The sequence below is a fragment of the Euprymna scolopes genome, chromosome 4 (genome assembly GCF_053919585.1).
Source record: "Euprymna scolopes isolate OS-2025 chromosome 4, ASM5391958v1, whole genome shotgun sequence".
Classification (NCBI taxonomy): Eukaryota; Metazoa; Mollusca; class Cephalopoda; order Sepiida; family Sepiolidae; genus Euprymna; species Euprymna scolopes.
In genome coordinates, this window is record NC_136485.1 from 15,765,749 (window position 1) to 15,784,202 (window position 18,454).

General features: G+C 33.1%; 1 protein-coding gene across 2 annotated transcripts in view; it reads left to right on the forward strand.

Moving 5' to 3' along the window:
• LOC145266811 (putative ammonium transporter 3) overlaps positions 1 to 17,879 on the forward strand; it is a 63,473-nt gene extending 45,594 nt beyond the window's left edge. For both annotated transcript variants that reach the window (XM_080122653.1, XM_080122654.1), the window contains 2 exons: positions 11,037 to 11,237; positions 15,058 to 17,879. In XM_080122653.1, coding sequence (XP_079978779.1) covers positions 11,037 to 11,237; positions 15,058 to 15,567 — 711 coding nt within the window. In that variant the 3' untranslated portion in view covers positions 15,568 to 17,879. The remainder of the gene's footprint in view (positions 1 to 11,036; positions 11,238 to 15,057) is intronic.
• The last annotated feature ends 575 nt before the right edge of the window (positions 17,880 to 18,454 follow it).

Sequence of the window (18,454 nt, forward strand, 5' to 3'; positions counted from 1 at the left end):
TTTGGTACTGCACTGAAATAATAACGTTATTATTTTGAACGTCATTCTTAACATGGAAGGGATTTAAAAAAAAAATTTAACCTGAAAATGAAAAAACTATTTAAGAATAGCGCGGTACCCACAATACATAAGCACTGATCATTCATATTAATTCGGCCATTCGGACCAGTGTTCCATCTTGGGTGCCATTTTTACAACATTTCGGCCGATGTAACCTCTGACCTTTTTTAAGTGTATCTTGTCGAACTCGGGAATCTGCAAACATTTCAAACAGAATCCTTTATCTAATCCAGGAGTTATCATGTTCTCATTATATATATATATATATATATATATATATATATATATATATATATATATATATATAATTTTCAGAATGTGAGAGAATATAGAATTATTTCCACAGCCAGACAACGTCGCAGCTCACAAAAGCCAAGAAATTTTGTATATATATATATATGAGGTAGTTGCCTGTCTAGCCGCACTGATGACCTGTGATACAGCGAAACAGTACTGTATGTAGATGACTATATATATATATATATATATATATATATATATATATATATATATGCTCACAATACAATTACCAAATACTTAGGACTTATACCCGGCCATGGCTGACGGAATGAGAGCATGCTACCCAAGTCTATTAAGTATAAGGTTCCGTTCGAAATCCCGAGTTTGTCACCTAAAGAAAATCGGAGGTTACATCGGCTGAAATGGTTGTGAAAATAACACTAAAGATAAGAACAGTAGTTCAAATAATCCAAGCAATACTAATTATCAATCCTCATCTAAAAAATTGAAAAAAATAACATATAGGTTACGACTCATGAGACGTAGATATACGCAGACGGTTATTCTGGCCTTCCGTAATTAAGAATAAGCTTAATTTTATATATATAAAAAAATACTTATAGAAAAACATAAAACTGTAGGAGACTTATTTCAGAATTGTATTAATCATTATTTTTACTTTATCTTTATTTATATTCAGTGCTTCGTCGTACGCAATGTTGAATAGGCAGCACACATTTGTCTTCAACGAAGCAGCATAAGCGTTAATAACATTTTATCTTAAAAAAGAAAATGGCTGAATTGGTGAAAATGACATTTGTGAACAACAGACGCATGATTCAGCTCGAATGTTTCGTCACGAAGTCACGAAGCGGCGACCAAAAATAATTCGTTGTATTCATTTCTAAAACTTATTTACATCCCGGCGGATTTTAGTATTTAGTGGAAAACCGCCATTATTATACTTTCTATCCTTCTTCCCCTTTTGTTTTCTAAAACATATTCTTTCAATGAAAGTTTTACATAATTTAATGTGAAGTTGGTTACTATTTTGAACCTGCCAAAATATGACATCATTAAAAAAAATTTTTTTTTAATTGTGGCATGTTTCGAATGAATGTATTCAAAGATTTTTGTTTTGAAAATGGACAGTAGAAAGGTGTCACGTGTAACGAACAGAAACGAAGAGCAAATATTTTTTTACTGTTTCCAAATGGAAGTCCTTCCGATGTTGCATAGCTCTTGGCTTCGATATGTTATTTAGACAAAGATGGCATCTTTCGTAATTGCTAAGAACAACGTCGACTATTAATGTAACATTTTGTATTAAACAAACATTCGCGCATCGTCGTATACGTTTTTGCGCATGTGAGCTCTAACCCTTGAACGATTGAGAAACAATAGAATAATATTTTAATATCTTGGTTCTTGGGCCGTTTTGGCTGTACTGTCTGCCTTGGTGGTGACAAATGGCACATATCTGCAGAAAAAAGAACTTTATTTTGCAATATTCTATACTAGCAGGACCCGTTAACCGGCTTTACCCGGTGTTACCCGGTGTTGTCCGGTGGAAGCATGCCACTTCCCACGTAAAAAATGAAAGTACGGTTGTTGTTGTTGTTGTTGTTGATTGTTGTTGTTGTTGTTGTTGCCCAACCCCCTACCTCCAACCTTTTCATATTAAGAACGACTTTTGGAATAAAACCCCCTTAGTGAGTGGGGTGGGATTGCCCAAAATGTAACCTTGATAATCCCTGTCAGGATTTCCACGCGCAAATACTCTAAACCAACAAAAAAATTAGGTGGTTTTAGTGTCAGTCAACCTGTGCGTACTAATCAGGCGGCCAATGATTAAAAGTGCACAATTATACAGGGAATTATATCTCTGAAACTATTTGTATCCGCCAAATAAAAATGGGATTTTCTAAATCATCATAGTGGGAAAATTGTAAACGTCTTCATTTTAAAGAAAGGCGCGTAGTTAGATCTACGGTAACAATTTATATTAAAAAAGAACAACTGGTGTAAATGCAAACATATAACAAAAGTGGGATCTCTTGTGCAAAGTAGATAAGTTTTTAACGTACATGCATAACATATTAGGTTAAGGGTATTCTTATTTTTTGGTGGGGTGCGGGAATAACTTCATGGAGAGGGCGTTATATGTCGAAAATTACTTGAATCCGTCAAATAGAATTAAGATTTTATGAATCAGCATAGAGGGAAACCATAAAGTTCGTTATTTTTTCATGAAAGTTTGAAATTGGAGTTAAGGTAAAGAATTGTCTTTTCTGCAAAGAAAATAGAAAAAACATCGTCGCTCGGAAAGCGTTTTTAGAATAAGTAAATATATAGCATACATGCATTAAATGTAGGCTTTAGGCTATGATAAATCTTTTTGAGGAATGTATAACTGTCTGGTGTTATATAGAAAAATCTAAAAATATGTAAAAATGAAAATAGAACGGTCCGTAACATAGCCGTTCGGAAAGTGTAAAAGGTAAACTCGGTTAAACGTAAATGTAACGTATTTTGTTTTCATGCTATATTTATGGCGGTGTGGTTGCTTCGAATAGTTAATGAGTACATATGGAAGTGTTAGTGTATCAGTACTAATATTTCTAATAAAGCGAGTTTGATACGGTTGTATTTTGATTAATTAATTTTTAACTGTTGCGTCATGTAGAGAGAGAGAGCAGCAGCCATATTTGTAACTACCGAGCGCGTTCGTTTATGTAAGAAGATTGTATTCCGGAATAATCCATATGTCAGCTCTTAGCCAATAGGAAATGAGTGAATTTTAGAAGAGAGAAATTTTGGAATGGAAAGTGAAAAGTCAATGGTTTTGCTCCAATTACGAAGAGTGCATGGTTAGTATAGTAATAATGTGTGTAATTATTCCCGGTGATGACTGGGTGCGGTAGGAGGACATAAAAATTTGAGGGGAAAATACGAATTACTTCCTTTAAAGATGTTGGCGGTCATAATGATGTTTCTCCTATGATGTAATGTAGGATTTTATTATAACGAATAAATGTGTCTAAAACGGCGTTCTGACGTTACATAAGATTGTGGCTATTAGTTTAGACATAATAAATTTGTATGTAGCATCTGTTGTTACAAACCTACTTAATTTGGTCCAGAGGGGAATTTTTGCAAATAGGAAGTTTACAAAAAGGTTTTAACAAGTGACTTTTTTTTAAAACAAAAACTGGAAACATTATGTTAGGTATTAGTTGGTTAATTTGGTTAGTAAGGTAGAAATGGTCGCAGTTTAACGTCGTGCCCGGGACAATTTACAATTTTTTTGGTGTGATTTTGACTGTTCATGATTCTCCTTTTGGGTTTCTGAAAAGAAATTTATTCATAATTAGATTCCCAAAAGTTCAGTTATAAAATGTCTTAATTTTATTCTTTTTATAGGTTTAGTGAAAATGTCGGCTATATCATTTTCAGACCTCAGATAAGTAAGAGTAATAGATTTTTTCCTTATTTCATCCCTTATAAAATGATATCTGATATCAATATGCTTCGACCTTTGATGAATCATAGAATTATTTACTAATAAGATACTGCTCTTATTATCACAATGAATTACTATAGGTTCTTTTTACTTAGATCTGGTTTTAAAATAGATTTTAGAAGGGTGTTCAGAAAAATTGCCTCCTGCGCGGAATGAGTAAGAGGCACGTATTCTGCTTCACAAGTAGATAGGACAACAATTTGTTGCTTTTTTAGTTTTCCAAGAGATCATAGGTCCAGTCTTTGACAGTCTAAAGCAATACCCCGCTATACTCTTTCTATCCTCAGAGTTAGCCCAATCTGAATCTGAAAATCCTTCTAAATTTAGAGGATCTGTAGACTTTTTAAATCATAAAGATTGTTCCTGGGTTCCTTTTAGGTAACGAAGGGTTTGTTTTGCACGATTAAGGTTTTTAATTGTCGGTTTCGATAAGTTTTGAGATAGCTTTGTTACAGTGTAACATATGTCAGGCCTTGTTGCGGTCATCAAGTAGATGAGGCTCCCTACAATTTCCCTGTATATTCGGTTTTCTATGAATTTTGTTTCGGTCCCCATATTTTTTATTTATGTCGATTTCGACGGTAGTTGAACGCGGCTTACAATCTTGCATTCCGAACTTGAGCAGAATTTTTTTTTTTTTACACAGTGATCACCACTTATCAAGGCCCGGAAGCCACTCAGGGATAAGGGTTATTGCAAGTACATTACGTTAGTGTGGAGATTTGATGAAGTGTTTACTTAAGGGGGCGGTTCATTAGGAATTTGTTAACATTGGACTTGAAGACATCCAAGTTGTAGTCCGGTGGGAAGCAGGCAGACGGAACAGAGTTCCACAGGCGTGCAATTCTAAGAAAGAATGTATCAATGTATCGTGATTGGTTCATAGTTATATTTTCAGTTTCACAGGTAAATTTTATACCGAGAAACCATGACTGTCGTCCAAGATCGGCCATTTTAAAGTTTTTATTTAATTCATTTTTAACATCTTTTGAAGGCGAGTAATGTATCATCTTTTAAAGGCGAGTAATATACATTCAATTCATTTTTAACATCTTTGAGGCGAGTAATATATCGTTAACCAAAAAAAACAAAATCAACAATTTATTACCTACATTTTTGGTATACATGCACGCGTCTACGGGACATTGTTTGAATTCCTGTTCTATTAAATAATTATGGAGTGTTAAATTCCAATTGTGTGCACTTTGTTTTAGTCCATATAACGATTTATTTAATTTCCACACCTAATTTTTATTTTTCATTTTAAATCCCTCTGGAGGGTAAATGTAGGTTTCAGTCAGTCGGAGCATTTAAATAAGCATTTTTTACATCCATTTTATGTATTTTTAAATTGTATTGGGCGGCAAGTTATAATAAAATTCTAATTGTCGTTAAATTTGTCGTTGGTGAAAATGTTGCAAAATATTCCCCTCCAGAAATTTGTGAAAAACCTTTTGCCACAATTCTTGCTTTAAAAGTTTCACTGCTAGAAGCTGTGAGTTTTTGGAAAAAAACCCAGCGTGAAGAAATTATATTTTTATCTGTTGGTTTTGCCACTATTTCGTATGTGTTATTTTCAGATAAAGCTTTCAATTCGGATACCATAGCTTGTTCCCATTCTTGGTGATTTTCTGAATTAATCGCCTCATTATAACTTTCCGGTGCGCTGTTCAACGAATAACAGTAATCCACAGCCTAATCTTGTATCTTTTCAATTTGTAAGAAGTCTGGCTTTTTTCGCTCCCTTATTGGGTATCGACGTGTCTGGTCAATATTTTCGTCAGAAGTTCTACTGTAATTGTCGTCGTTATTAATATTGTCACTGTGATCGATTAAGATGCCAGGTAATATTTCACGGTTTTCATCCACTGGATCGCCATTTTTTAAATTTAATGTATCATTGAATTTTACACATCTAACCTTTTTTATGGCATTTTGAGTTGGGAAGTAGATTAAGTATGCCGGACTATTTTTATCGTAACCTACGAAAGTACCTTTTTCGCTTTTAGTATTTAGTTTACTGGTGTTTTCTATAAATGCAAAACAATCAGAACCAAATAGATGCATTCTGTTCATTTTAGGTTTTACACCGCAAAACGCTTCATACGGCGTTTTTTCTAGCCTCTTGTTGAACGATCTATTTCTGATATATGCTGCTGCCATTAAAGCGTATGTCCATAAACTATGCGCTAATTTTGATTCGATAAGTAGGCATCTTGTCATCTCAAAAAGGGTTCGCCATGCCCTTTCAGCGGTGCCATTTTGGAAGGGGGAATACGGCGCTGATTTCTCGTGTTTAATACGGTGGTTAATTAATAGAAGTTCAAAGTCTTTACTAGTAAATTCAGTCCCGTTGTCTGAGCGAATACATTTTACTAAACCGTACGGGGCAACATCAGCTAAATATTTCTTAGTGGCGAGGATAGTGTTGGATTTGTTTTTTAGAAAATAAATCATCATTAAACCGGAAAAATCATCAATAAAGTTCAAAACGTACCTTAGATTATTTCTCCCCATCGGGCCTATTGGACCTGCTAAGTCACAATGCACAAGTGAGAGCATTTTCGTAGCTTTTTTTGTCTGGCGTTCGGCTTATATCTTTTGTCATTTTCTCCTGTGCATACACATCACAATTTGGGAGATCGTCTGAAGGTATTATTTTCATGCCTTCGACTACATTTGGTAATTTTTTAATATCAGCTGTATTGCAGTGTCCTAGAATTTTATGCCAAGTTTCCAAGTCGTGACAGGCAGTTTTTGAGGGAACCATACTTTTTAAATAATATAGTCGGCCATTTTCTTTAATGTCAAATACAGTTCCATTGGGGTATATCAATTTTGATGTATTTTGGCCAAATTGTATATTCGCGCCTTGTTTAATTGCAGCCTGCACGGAAAATATGTCTTGCTTAAATGTAGGTATGAACAGAGCATTTTTTAGAATACAATTACAGATTTCGCCTTTATTATTTTTAGGGATATTTTAGCATCGCCTTTTTTCAAGACTATATCATTTATTTGACTACCGTCGGTAAGTTCGACAAAATGACTTTGAAGATTAAAGTTTGAATCAAAATTAATAAAATTAGATTCCTTGGTGATAACGTGCGCTGTAGCACCACAGTCTTCAAGGAGATTTTTACCGTTTGTGGTATTGTCAAAGTTACATGTGAATAGAAATGTATGTTCTTCCTCAAAGTTCTCAACGTTTTTTACGGAGTCCATTTTAGAGCGTTTATATCGACATTGGAAACTTTTGTGGTTGGGTCGTCCACAATTATAGCAGATAATTTTATTCTTTTTCTTGGGAAAATTACTTTTGGAGGCGTTGCGGTGAGGTGCGTAATTTGGTGGTGTCTGCTTTCGAGAAGCATTTTTGAACTTCATAATATTGCTGGAGTTATTATTGTCCACGAGCATACGATTAGTCTCTTCGTAACTGCGCAATGCCACTTTAAATTCGCTGAAATTTATGGGTTTGTCTTTCTGAATTATAACAGTTGTAAATGGTTTAAAATCGGCTGGAAGTCCCTTGAGGGTCATTGATATCAACAAGCTATCGCTTATTATTTCACCTGAGTTTTAAGGCATTGGCGGTTGTTTCTGCCCTTATGACGTAGTCGGTAATCGTTTCATCCTCGTTACGTTTCAGAGACGTTAATTCTGTATATAGGGATATTATTTTCGGTTTCCCTTTTGACAAATAATGTTCTCTTAATATGTTCAATGCTTTCCTTCCATCATCCAATGCGTCTCTTATAATCAGAGACAGACTTCTATCGTCTAAACATTGAATCAGTTCTGCAAAAACAGTCGCGTTCTTTTCGAGAAATTTGGGGTCGTTTGGATTCTCTGTTGAAGATTGTATGACTTTGTGTAGTTTTCGAATCCTTAGATATCCCAGAAATTTTACTTGCCACAATTCGAATTTAGATTCCAATCCGTCAAAGAAAAGACGGTGGCTGGGCGCATAACCTGTTAAGTTCTGAGATATTGTGTTGAACAAAGATGGCGGCGTAGTTCAGATCAGTAATAAAGATGGCGGCCAAGAATCAAATGCGGCCCATGGCGTAGTTTACGGCGAACTGATTGAATCCAAAATTCAACAATTTTCATAATAATTTTGAAGCGTTTTCCTTGGTTGTTTAGCACAGCCGTTGGTTATAAAAATGATTGGCGAATCCATTCGTCTCATACCCCCATTAGGAGTCAAAAACATTTTACAAGTTTAATATATAGTAGATTAATAATAAAAAGGTATTAAATTACAAATAACTTCTTTTATCCTAGCCTACTTAAGCTAATTATTTGCGCGGGAGGAAGACACCAAAATATTTGTGTTCACTGCATGCTGGTCAATCGAGAAAGAGTGTTATATAAAAATAGGATTCTGGGAAATCTATTGCCTAACCCTTACGCGATAAGCTTTATTACTCAGCAAAAAACCTGTGTTACTACGCTGAGAGTGGTACCTAACAAATAGTTCCACACATACACATGTGGTATTAGTTTTAATTCTCCCGACAGTAGATTCTCCATATATGGCCGTGATCCCCTCTTGGTTGTTGACTTCTGACATACTCTGTTTACCTAGACGAACAAAACTATTCGTACATAAATATATAAGGGAGACTTGCTGAAGTTTCAAAAGTTTTATTTAAAGAGATTAACTACTGGGGAAGAAACCACTATGACTGATTAACTAATGAATTATTTACTTACTTTTCATAACTTAGTTAAATGGTGGTAACGCACAGGCAGAGTTTTGAAGCAACATCGACTCAGATTGTTGGATGCATCTAGCTTGTCTCGTTCTCCGACTCAGACTGACTAGAAACTCTGTTCTTCCTCAAATACGTTACAATCACGTCACCTGCAGCTTGATATAGTTCAGTGAGGGATCAACAAAACAAATCAATAAAAGAAATGTCTTTCTATACATACGTATACATATGTTGCGTGTGGTGTTTACACGTGTTGGTCTTTTCTATCCGTTTTCTGTCATTGTTTCTGTTTTCTTCCTGAGTGGCGGTGGCGTTTAGTTTAATCATCGGCAATATTCTATTTTAACTAAGACGTGTAAAACCATGCACAAGAGTTATCAAAGGTTTTATTTAGAAAGTTTACTTATTTGGAGAGAGACCACGTAACTAATTAATTTTCTTAATTTAGTCTGAATGATGGGTGATGCACGAGAAATGCCCTTAGGCAACATTCTCTTAGATTTCTACAGTATTGTCGCGTACCGTTCCAACGAAATACTGCTCCGCATAACTCTGTTCTATCCTTGAACATGTGACGTAATCTCTAGTCATCGTTTAACTAAGCATTTCTAGCGCATTTTATCTAGGTAGCTAACATTTGAGCCCCGCTATAGTCACGCCACCTGCAGCTTGATATATTTCTGTTTGCTGCCAAGTTATCCTGACTTGTACTACTGTGAAACTCGCTCAAATTCAAAAGTTAACTGAATTGTATTGATTATAAATAGATATAATTGTGTGGATCTTGATTTTTAACGTGTGTCAGTCAAGACAATTAACCCCTCAGCTTTGATCCCAGACTGCGCTTTGCTCTGGTATCAGATGTAGCTGAAATATGATTTTACGTGATTAATGATGAGCTATCCGTGATTTACGGAAATAGTTAAAAAGATACGTTTATTGTTTAAAACTATTATGGTCAGAGTGACAAAGATAGGCCGTTTTAGTGTTATGGGGTCGGGTCAACACAAGATGACCTCCCGCTAGCTGGTATTTTGTGAGCGGCACTGCTCGAGATTAAATCAAGGTACGAAATTCTGATATACTGCTGTCCGCTTCTTGGCCCAGCTACTTATAAGCAGCGTACGCGTGCGGACGTAATTGTAGACATCCGGCTCTTAAAAAGGTCTGTTTTCGTACACGAGTATTCAACACAGTGTTGTGATAATGCGCGTATATATGTTCTTCAACTCTCGTTCGATCATGGTTGTCAGAGAAAAAAAATCCACGTGTTCCCAAGTGTACTTTTAAGCAAAAATAATGTACACTTATATGACGTTTAGAATCGTAATTTAATTCAATTAGTAAAAAAAAAAAAAAAAAAAAAAACTGATATTAGCTTGTGTAGTTGCATTAAAATTTAATAATTCACGGAAATGCTTAAATAAATATATAAACACGTCTACGCTTCCATACTTTTAAGGATCTTACAATCCACCATTGCGTCTTGCCTTAATGTTTGGACATAAGTTTCAATTCGTGATAAAAAATAGAATTATTTGACATTATTTAAAATTCAGGTACTTATATTGTAATACTTTTGCATATTCTTATAGCAAATTATCCTAAATCCTAGACATTAAAAAATTATCCTAAATCCTAGACATAAAAAAATTATCCTAAATCCTAGACATTAAAAAATTATCCTAAATCCTAGACATTAAAAAATTATCCTAAATCCTAGACATTAAAAAATTATCCTAAATCCTAGACATTAAAAAATAGTTCAATTGATTAAAGAAAAAAACTTTTTAAAATTATTTAAATTTTGTTTTCGTCTTTGACTAAAACTTGAATAAATTTTTTCAGAAAAATTTAAAATTTAAAGTTTTATTAAAAATTATAGAAAAAGTATCATTTTGCTTTTAGTATGATAAAATTCAGAGTTTTATCTTTCTGAAAAAAATAAAACTTGTTGAGGAATAATGGATTTTAATAGATTTTAATTGGTTTTAAAACAGCAAATTGGTTTTTCTCGGTTTTTTGGTAGATTTTTTTTTAATCATTCCTTTTTATCATTTTATACAAAAACATTACAAGTTTCATTTAAATTCATTTAACTTTTTGAAATTTTTTACAGTATGTCTTCACTTTTTTACTAAATAGAAAAAAACACGCCGATTTCCAATGAATAACGCATATTTATTCAAATGAGATGATAAAATCTTCAACTTTGGCTGTTAAATGATGAAATATTTTCTGCGGGTCTCAACTGTGTCTGTAAAGGGCCATATGCTGTCCACTGACCGTATGTTTATCATACCTAAATTAGAATAAGCTTTTCGTATGTAGGTTGACATGCATAAGGTTTTAACAAAAAAGAGATGGAACGAGTATACATTTTTCTTCATTTCTTCGATTAACGCCATATTTGAAAGGATGCGAGGTCAGTATACGTTTCCCTTTTATATCCATTCATTATCGCTGATTCTGTCTTTTTCTTTTTGCAGGGTGGAAGTGGTGAACAGTTGAAGGTTCAGTTGATTGCCGCTGTGTCAATATCCGTTTGGTCCCTGTTAACGTCCTTCCTCTTTCTCAAACTGGTTATGTTGACAGTAGGGCTCCGGTTAAGCGAACAAGAAGAAAGTCTTGGAGCTGACATAGTCGAACATGATTGCGGGGACGTGATCTACGACAAAAGCAAGAAAAAAGTACAGTATGATTGTCATCTATACTATGTGCTTATTGTTTTAAAATACAATTACCCACTGACACGTGTTTCGTCGTCTACGCCTCAACAGAGTAGCTGAATCTAGCGAGATTCGAAATCGAGATCCTATTGGTAGCAGTCGCGAGAGATAGCCCAGTGATAGAGGTTCAAGCTTCTACCAACAAGCATTTATTTGTTTTGGAAAACATATTTTTGTTATTAATTATTATATCAGGAATCTTTTTGAGTTAAAATCTATTTAGAAATACACATTTTGTATTGAGAAATACGCACTTTAAATATGTAAATATGAAGTACAGAATAACAAGTCTATTTAGATATCAACTTAATGCTTACATATTTAAAGTGTGAATTTCTCAATACAAAATATGTATTTCTAACTAGATTTTAACTCGAAAAGATTCCTCATATCATAATATTTATCCAAAAAAGAAAAATTTTAATGCCCACACAGAATTTTTTCTTGCAATAAACCAACTTAAATAAACTTGTGATCTAATGATTTTTGTATGAGTTAGGATATTAGACAGAAGAACACAAAATTTGGTACGGATGATCCACGACAAGTCATCATAAGTCAGTGTCACACATCTCTTAATTCATTTCTCCTATATGGAAAAATATGTATATGTCATTTTTAGAAGAAACCCTAATCCTTAATGATAATAGGATTTTTAATAAAATTATTAGAAAAAGAAACATATGTGCCAGGAAGTCTGTGAAGCTGATGAGAGGTGTGGGAGGAGTTAGGAAGTCAGAACACTAGAGTTGATTGGTCAAATAAAGAATTTCTTGGATAAGAACCGTCATGTGTCTATAGAGACAATAAGTGCACAGTTTGATGTCAGTGTGGGAACTGTACACACAATTATTCACGAGGAAGTGAAGATGCGGAAGATTTGTGCAAAATTTGTCCCAAGGGTACTCCATACTTGTCACAGACTATTTGACGAAGATGCGCATCAAGACTGTCCCTCACCCTACCTATAGTCCAGACCTTGCTCCCTGTGACTATTGGTTATTCCCTAAACTTTCTTGTATGGGCACTTTTATTGATAGTACACACATGAAAATTTAGTCCCCATCGAAGTAATCTCCTCCAGCTGCAATGCACCTATTGAACCATTTCAACACCTTCTGGAAAGCCCCATGGAAGTCCTCTTGTGTTAGCGTGTCTATGACCCTCATCACAACCTCTTTCATCTCCTGAATTGTCTAAGGTTTTCCTTGAGCTTAGGGAATAACCTAAAGTCACAGGGAGCAAGGTCTGAACTATAGGGAGGGTGAGGAACTGTGTTGATGTCCATGACAACGTCATTCTTTCTGATCTTCACTGAGCACCCTTGGAGCAAACTTCACGCAAATCTTCCGCATCTTCTGCTCCTTATGAATAATTGGGCGTACAGTTCCCACACTGACATCAGACTGTGCACTTATAGTCTTTATAGACACACGTTCCATGAAATTCTTTATTTGGCTAATCAACTCTGGTGTTCTGACTTCCTTATTTCTTCCACACCTCTCATCATCCTTCACAGACTCCCTGCCTTCCTTGAATCTCTTATGCCACTCAAAAACTGATGTTCAATTCATGCAAGATTGTCTTAAGCATTCCATACCTTTCTGTTGAATTTTTTTTTCAAAGTTTAAACAGAATCTTATTGCATATTGTTCTTCTAAATGTTCTCACGTCCAAATTGCATTTTTGAAATTCACCAGTTGTGACAATCAGGCTTTAGTAGGATGTATTCCAATCCCTGCTTTAGCTGTTTATTTGAACTTGAAATCATAAAAATTGGTTAGTTATTTTATAAGATGTATAGCAATAACTGAATAACTTTGCCTGGTCGTAAATTACGCTTAACTATGATATTTTAATTTGTCCAGATTTCATATATATCATTATAGTATATATATATATATATATATATTTAGTACATATCATTATAGATTATATGTGATTTCAAAAGTAAAAAAAAAGTGTTTTTGGTGCCATTAGCTAGAATCGAAACCGAAAGCTAAATTGTAGACTTTCAAAGCTGATGACGTTACGACTGTACCAACGTGACGGGCATATGAACTGATTAAAGCAAACTTATGTATAACGATTTTTTCAATTTTGACCTTTTTTGACCTCTTAAAAACTATTTTAACCAGCTAAAGACCCATAACAAAACGGGAAAAAATCCAATCATTTGAGGTTCCTAGTGCTGCTCTGTGACTTTTAGTTTCGGGGGAGATAGAGTTTGAAAATATGGAATATATATATATATATATATATATATATATATATATATATATATATATATATATATATATATATATACTGTCAATCGCTTTATTGCAGATTAGTACAATATCAATATTTCACTAAATATATGTCACAAATCTGGCCACTATGTTCTCCTGACCTAAACCCCATTGAATATCTCTGGTCAATATGGAAGGCGGGATTTATGAGGGAGGAGAGCAATTCACTTCAAAGGATGCCTGTGGAGGAAAATAGTTGATGCCGTCAGAGTCATAACTCTTTTTCAAATCAAACAATTGACTTCCTCGAGTGACAAAAAGTTATTTAAGGTTATTTTTTAAAAATGGTGGATATGTCGATAAATAATTAATATATTTGAGGCTTACCACCTAGGATGTGCTTTTATTTATTATTCTTTGATAGAAAATATATAAAGTTTTCATGATTAAACGTTGTATTTTTGCCCTAAAACACCATTTTAAGAGACCTGCAATATAGCGATGAACAGGGAAATTCCTTGATAAAAAATAAAATCTCATAACTTTGTGAATATCGCATGAATTCGAATAAAACTTTGAGAAATAACTAACCTTAAAGCAGTCATTTGATGATACAATTTAATTTTTTTGTGACATATATTTAGTGAAATATTTAAATTATACTAATACTACTAATTTATATGGAGGAAATTAAATTATGCAAATACTACTAATTTATTTGAAGGAAATTAAATTATGCAAATACTACTAATTTATTTGAAGGAAATTAAATTATGCAAATACTACTAATTTATATGTAGGAAATTAAATTATGCAAATTAACGTTCACAAAATTTATTGTTCAAAACAATACAAAATAGAATGAATTATTTTCTTATTTCATAAAGTTTTTTTTTTAAATCTACTATTTTTTTTACGAAGGAGTAACCTCTTATCAAGGCCCAGAGCCGTTCAAGGATGAGGATTAATGAGTGTATGGTAGCCATTGGGACAATATCGTAGTAATTTTTATTAGTGGAAATTTGATAAATTGGATTCCTTAAGGGGACGACTAATCAAGAACTTGTTTACATTGGACTTGAAGACGATCATATTTTAGTCAGCTGGAAAGTAGGCAAACGAAATATTTTCTTCAGACAAAACTAAGTCGCAAAAAAAAAAAAAAAATTAAAAATAAAACAAATTATAGATTTACAACAACATTGCTGGTTAGCCCAAAACTTGAATGAGAGTAATGTTCAATAAAAGCATAAAATGATATACTAAATATTATTAGGATTTTAGTTCAAATTTTAAGATTACTTTAAAAAAAAAAAAAATAATTCAACGTATGGAAAATAAATTTATGCAAAAAATAGCAGTTTAGAGTGTAATTTATTTCCAAATGTAATTTAGAATGTATGGGCGGGAGCAACACTTGAAATGAAAATGAAAATAAAATATTCTCAGACAACGCCAGGTAGGTCTAGCAACTTATTTAATAATATTTCTTTTGCAGTAAGTAAATAAAATCTATGATTAACATGTTTTCATTTTTCTTCATCTTCTAGTTGGTCGGTTGCAATGAAAATGAGAATCTGGGATTTGACGGTCCTCTTCTCAGTGGAACGAGCGAAACTGCAAACTCTCCGGACAGCCTGTTTACACCTCGTCGTTTTTCAAAATTACTTGGATCCAACAAACGGAATTCTTCTTTTGTTAGCACATCAGTCGAAACCGGAAAATTACAAACACCAAGAAGTCGCGAAAGATATCCGTTGGATAAAACCCATCAAAATGGCCAACTAACTAGAAAGAGGCGAGATTCAGGCGGAGATACGTTCATTTGTCATTCGACTCAATTGCTGACGGCCATTGAAAGTACAGACTTGTCACCTTATCTTTCACGGAGAGACGCAGATACTTTTTCCATTAATGATGAAGTAACGCACCAGAATCATCCATGGATGCCCCAACAGAATCAACCTTCTGTCCCGGGAGTTTCCAGTGAAATACCGTCTATTTGTCCAAGTTATACGAACGTTATGTTTAAATCTCCTCACCGAATAAGTTATTTGTAATTTATATTCAGCATTTTAATTTTTAAATTTTCTTTTTAAATTTTTACATTTTTATATCTTATTTATTTTATTAATATTAGGTTGACAAGAAGGTTCTTGCAGAATTTATAATGTTGATTTCAAAATGATGTATTTTCAAATAAGTTCTCGTTATAATATCTTTACTTTGTATATCATTTTAAAAAGCGTTTTTTGCTCTATCTAATCGTTTGAATTACAATCGTTTTGAAACAATAATGTCATCTTTTCAGAATCTTGAATACAAAACGGAAGAAAAGCAAATGCACACAATTTTCTTATTTCAATTCAAGCTAGGCCGAAAAGCTGCTGAAACAGCTCATGATATCAACAAAGCGTTTGGCCCAGGAACCACTACTGAACACACAACACAATGGTGGTTTAAGAAATTTTGTGGTGGCAACAAGTCTTAAAGATGATAAGGATAGTGGTCGGTAATTGGATGTTGGCAACGATAAATTAAAAGCCTTAGTCGAAGCCAGTTCACACACAACTGTTCGAGAACTTGCTTCTGAATTAGACATAATGTATACAACGATTTCCAACCACCGAAAAAGATTGAAGAGACAAAAAATCTTGATAAATGGGTACCTCACGAATTGAATGATGACCAAAAGACATGCGCTTATGAAGTGTCATCTTCCCTTCTTTTATGCAACAAAAACGGCCCGTTTCTCAACAGGTTTCATTAAAAAGTGGGTTCTTTATGACAACCAATGATGCTCAGCTCAGTGGTTAGACGCCAACGAAGCTCTGTGACACTTCTCAACTCCAGATTGGCACTAAAAGAACGTCATGCTGACTGTTTGGTTGTCTGCGATCAGTCTCATCCCTTACAGTTTTTTGAATGCAGGTGAAACAATTACGACTGAAAAGTACTGTCAACAAATGGATGAAATGCATCAGAAACTTCCACAACAACACCCAGCATTAGTCAATAAAAAAGGCCCAATTCTCCTCCACCACAATGCCCGACCGTACACTGCTAAACCGATCCTGCAGAAGGTGAATGAATTGGGCTCTGCAACTCTGCCTCATCCGCCATACTCTCCAGACCTGTCACCTACCGACTACGACTTTTCAAGCATTTCAACAACTTTCTGCATAAGAAATGCTTCAAAAACCTAAGCGATATCAAAAACGCGTTTAGCGACTTCACCGCTTCCAGAATGCAAGATTTTTACGTCACTGACATAAATACACATTTTTTTTTATGTTGATAAAAGTATGTTGATTCTGATGGTGCTTATTTCGATCAATAAATTTTGTTTGAGCCAAAATATGTTCATTTAAATTTAAAGTTAAAAACCGCAAGAACTTTCTTGTCAACCTAATATTTTTTAAAAATCAATTTTCATCCCAAACAAGGCACAGTGCTACTTTGAAGTAGGGGGCTACTATCGGGGACATAATTTGCGGGGTCATTATGAAGAGAGATGAGTAGCAAGATGTTTGTTCACATTACCCTTGAACTTCTGCATATCAGTACAGTTGGGAAATGAAAATCCCGGAAGTGAGTTCCAAAGTCCTGCAGTTTTGGGAAAAAAAACTATTGAAGTAAAAGGCTTTCTTACACCTAGGGATCTCTACTGTAAAAGGATGGGACTTAGTTGCTTGTCGGGTTTGTCAAGGGTAGTCACGTCGAGGAGGTACAAGTGCTTGTAGTTCGTTTGTTTTGAATTTTCATTGATGGTTTAATATCATTTTAATTGTTTATATTTCGTTTATATTTTATGTTTATTAATGTTTATTTTGTATGTACTATTTGCAGTTTATTATCATTACTTTTATATTTTTAATATTTTATTGTTATTTTGTATTTATTTTTTATTTGAATTATCATTATGTTAGTTTTTGATAGTTTAAAATTTTTATACTTAATTTTTATTTTGTTCAAATGCATATTATTTTTGTTTGTTTCTTATTGACATCATCTTGATTTTTTTTTTTTATTTTTATATTTTATATCGTTTTATCATATTCATATTTGTCTTTTTAAATTTTTATTCATAGTCTATTAACACCTTTTTAATTTTTGATGTTTTAATTTTATAATTAATTTTTATTTTATTATTCTTATTTGTATTTTAACTTCATTTTAATTTTTTATTCTTAATTTTTTATATATCTTTATTGAATTCCTTTATATTTTTATTTGACTTATTAATGTTTTTATTTATAGTTTATTAACATCATTTTGGTTTTATTTTCAAAATATTTTGGTTAAATTTTAATTTTTTACATTTATATTATAATTTTATGTGTTCAAATTAAAACGTTATTTTAATTTGTATTTTATTATCATAATTTTAGTTGTTCATATTTTTAATTATCATTTGTTTTTAATTTAATTTTTTTTTATTGTATAAGCGTTTTAATTTTCTGATTTGAAAATGTTATATATTTTTATTTTATTTTATTTTGAATTTATTACAATCAGTAAAGTTTAAAAAATATTTTTCTTGAATTAAAAGTTTTTAAATTGAAACTTCATATTTTATTCGTAGTTTTTTGCAACCATTTCGGCATGGACACTTTTGAATCGTTACAGATGTATCGAATTAGTAGGAAATGGTAAAAATATGAAGAATTAGGAAATAAATATTTCAACATCTTTATTTACTTACACATTTTCTTTGTAATATTTAAAATAATTATTAATGTTAAACTTAAATTGTGCATTTTTGCATTTTTATAATAGCAAGTTTTTATTTTACATAGGCATCACCACTTATCAAGGCCAAGAGGCCACTCGAGGATAAGGGTTAAAAGTCAACACTTATGAGCATTCAATGGAGAAGAGAGATTGAATGTTAAATGAATGATTCCTATTATGAAAAGACTGAAAATGTCAATATATCAATCGATT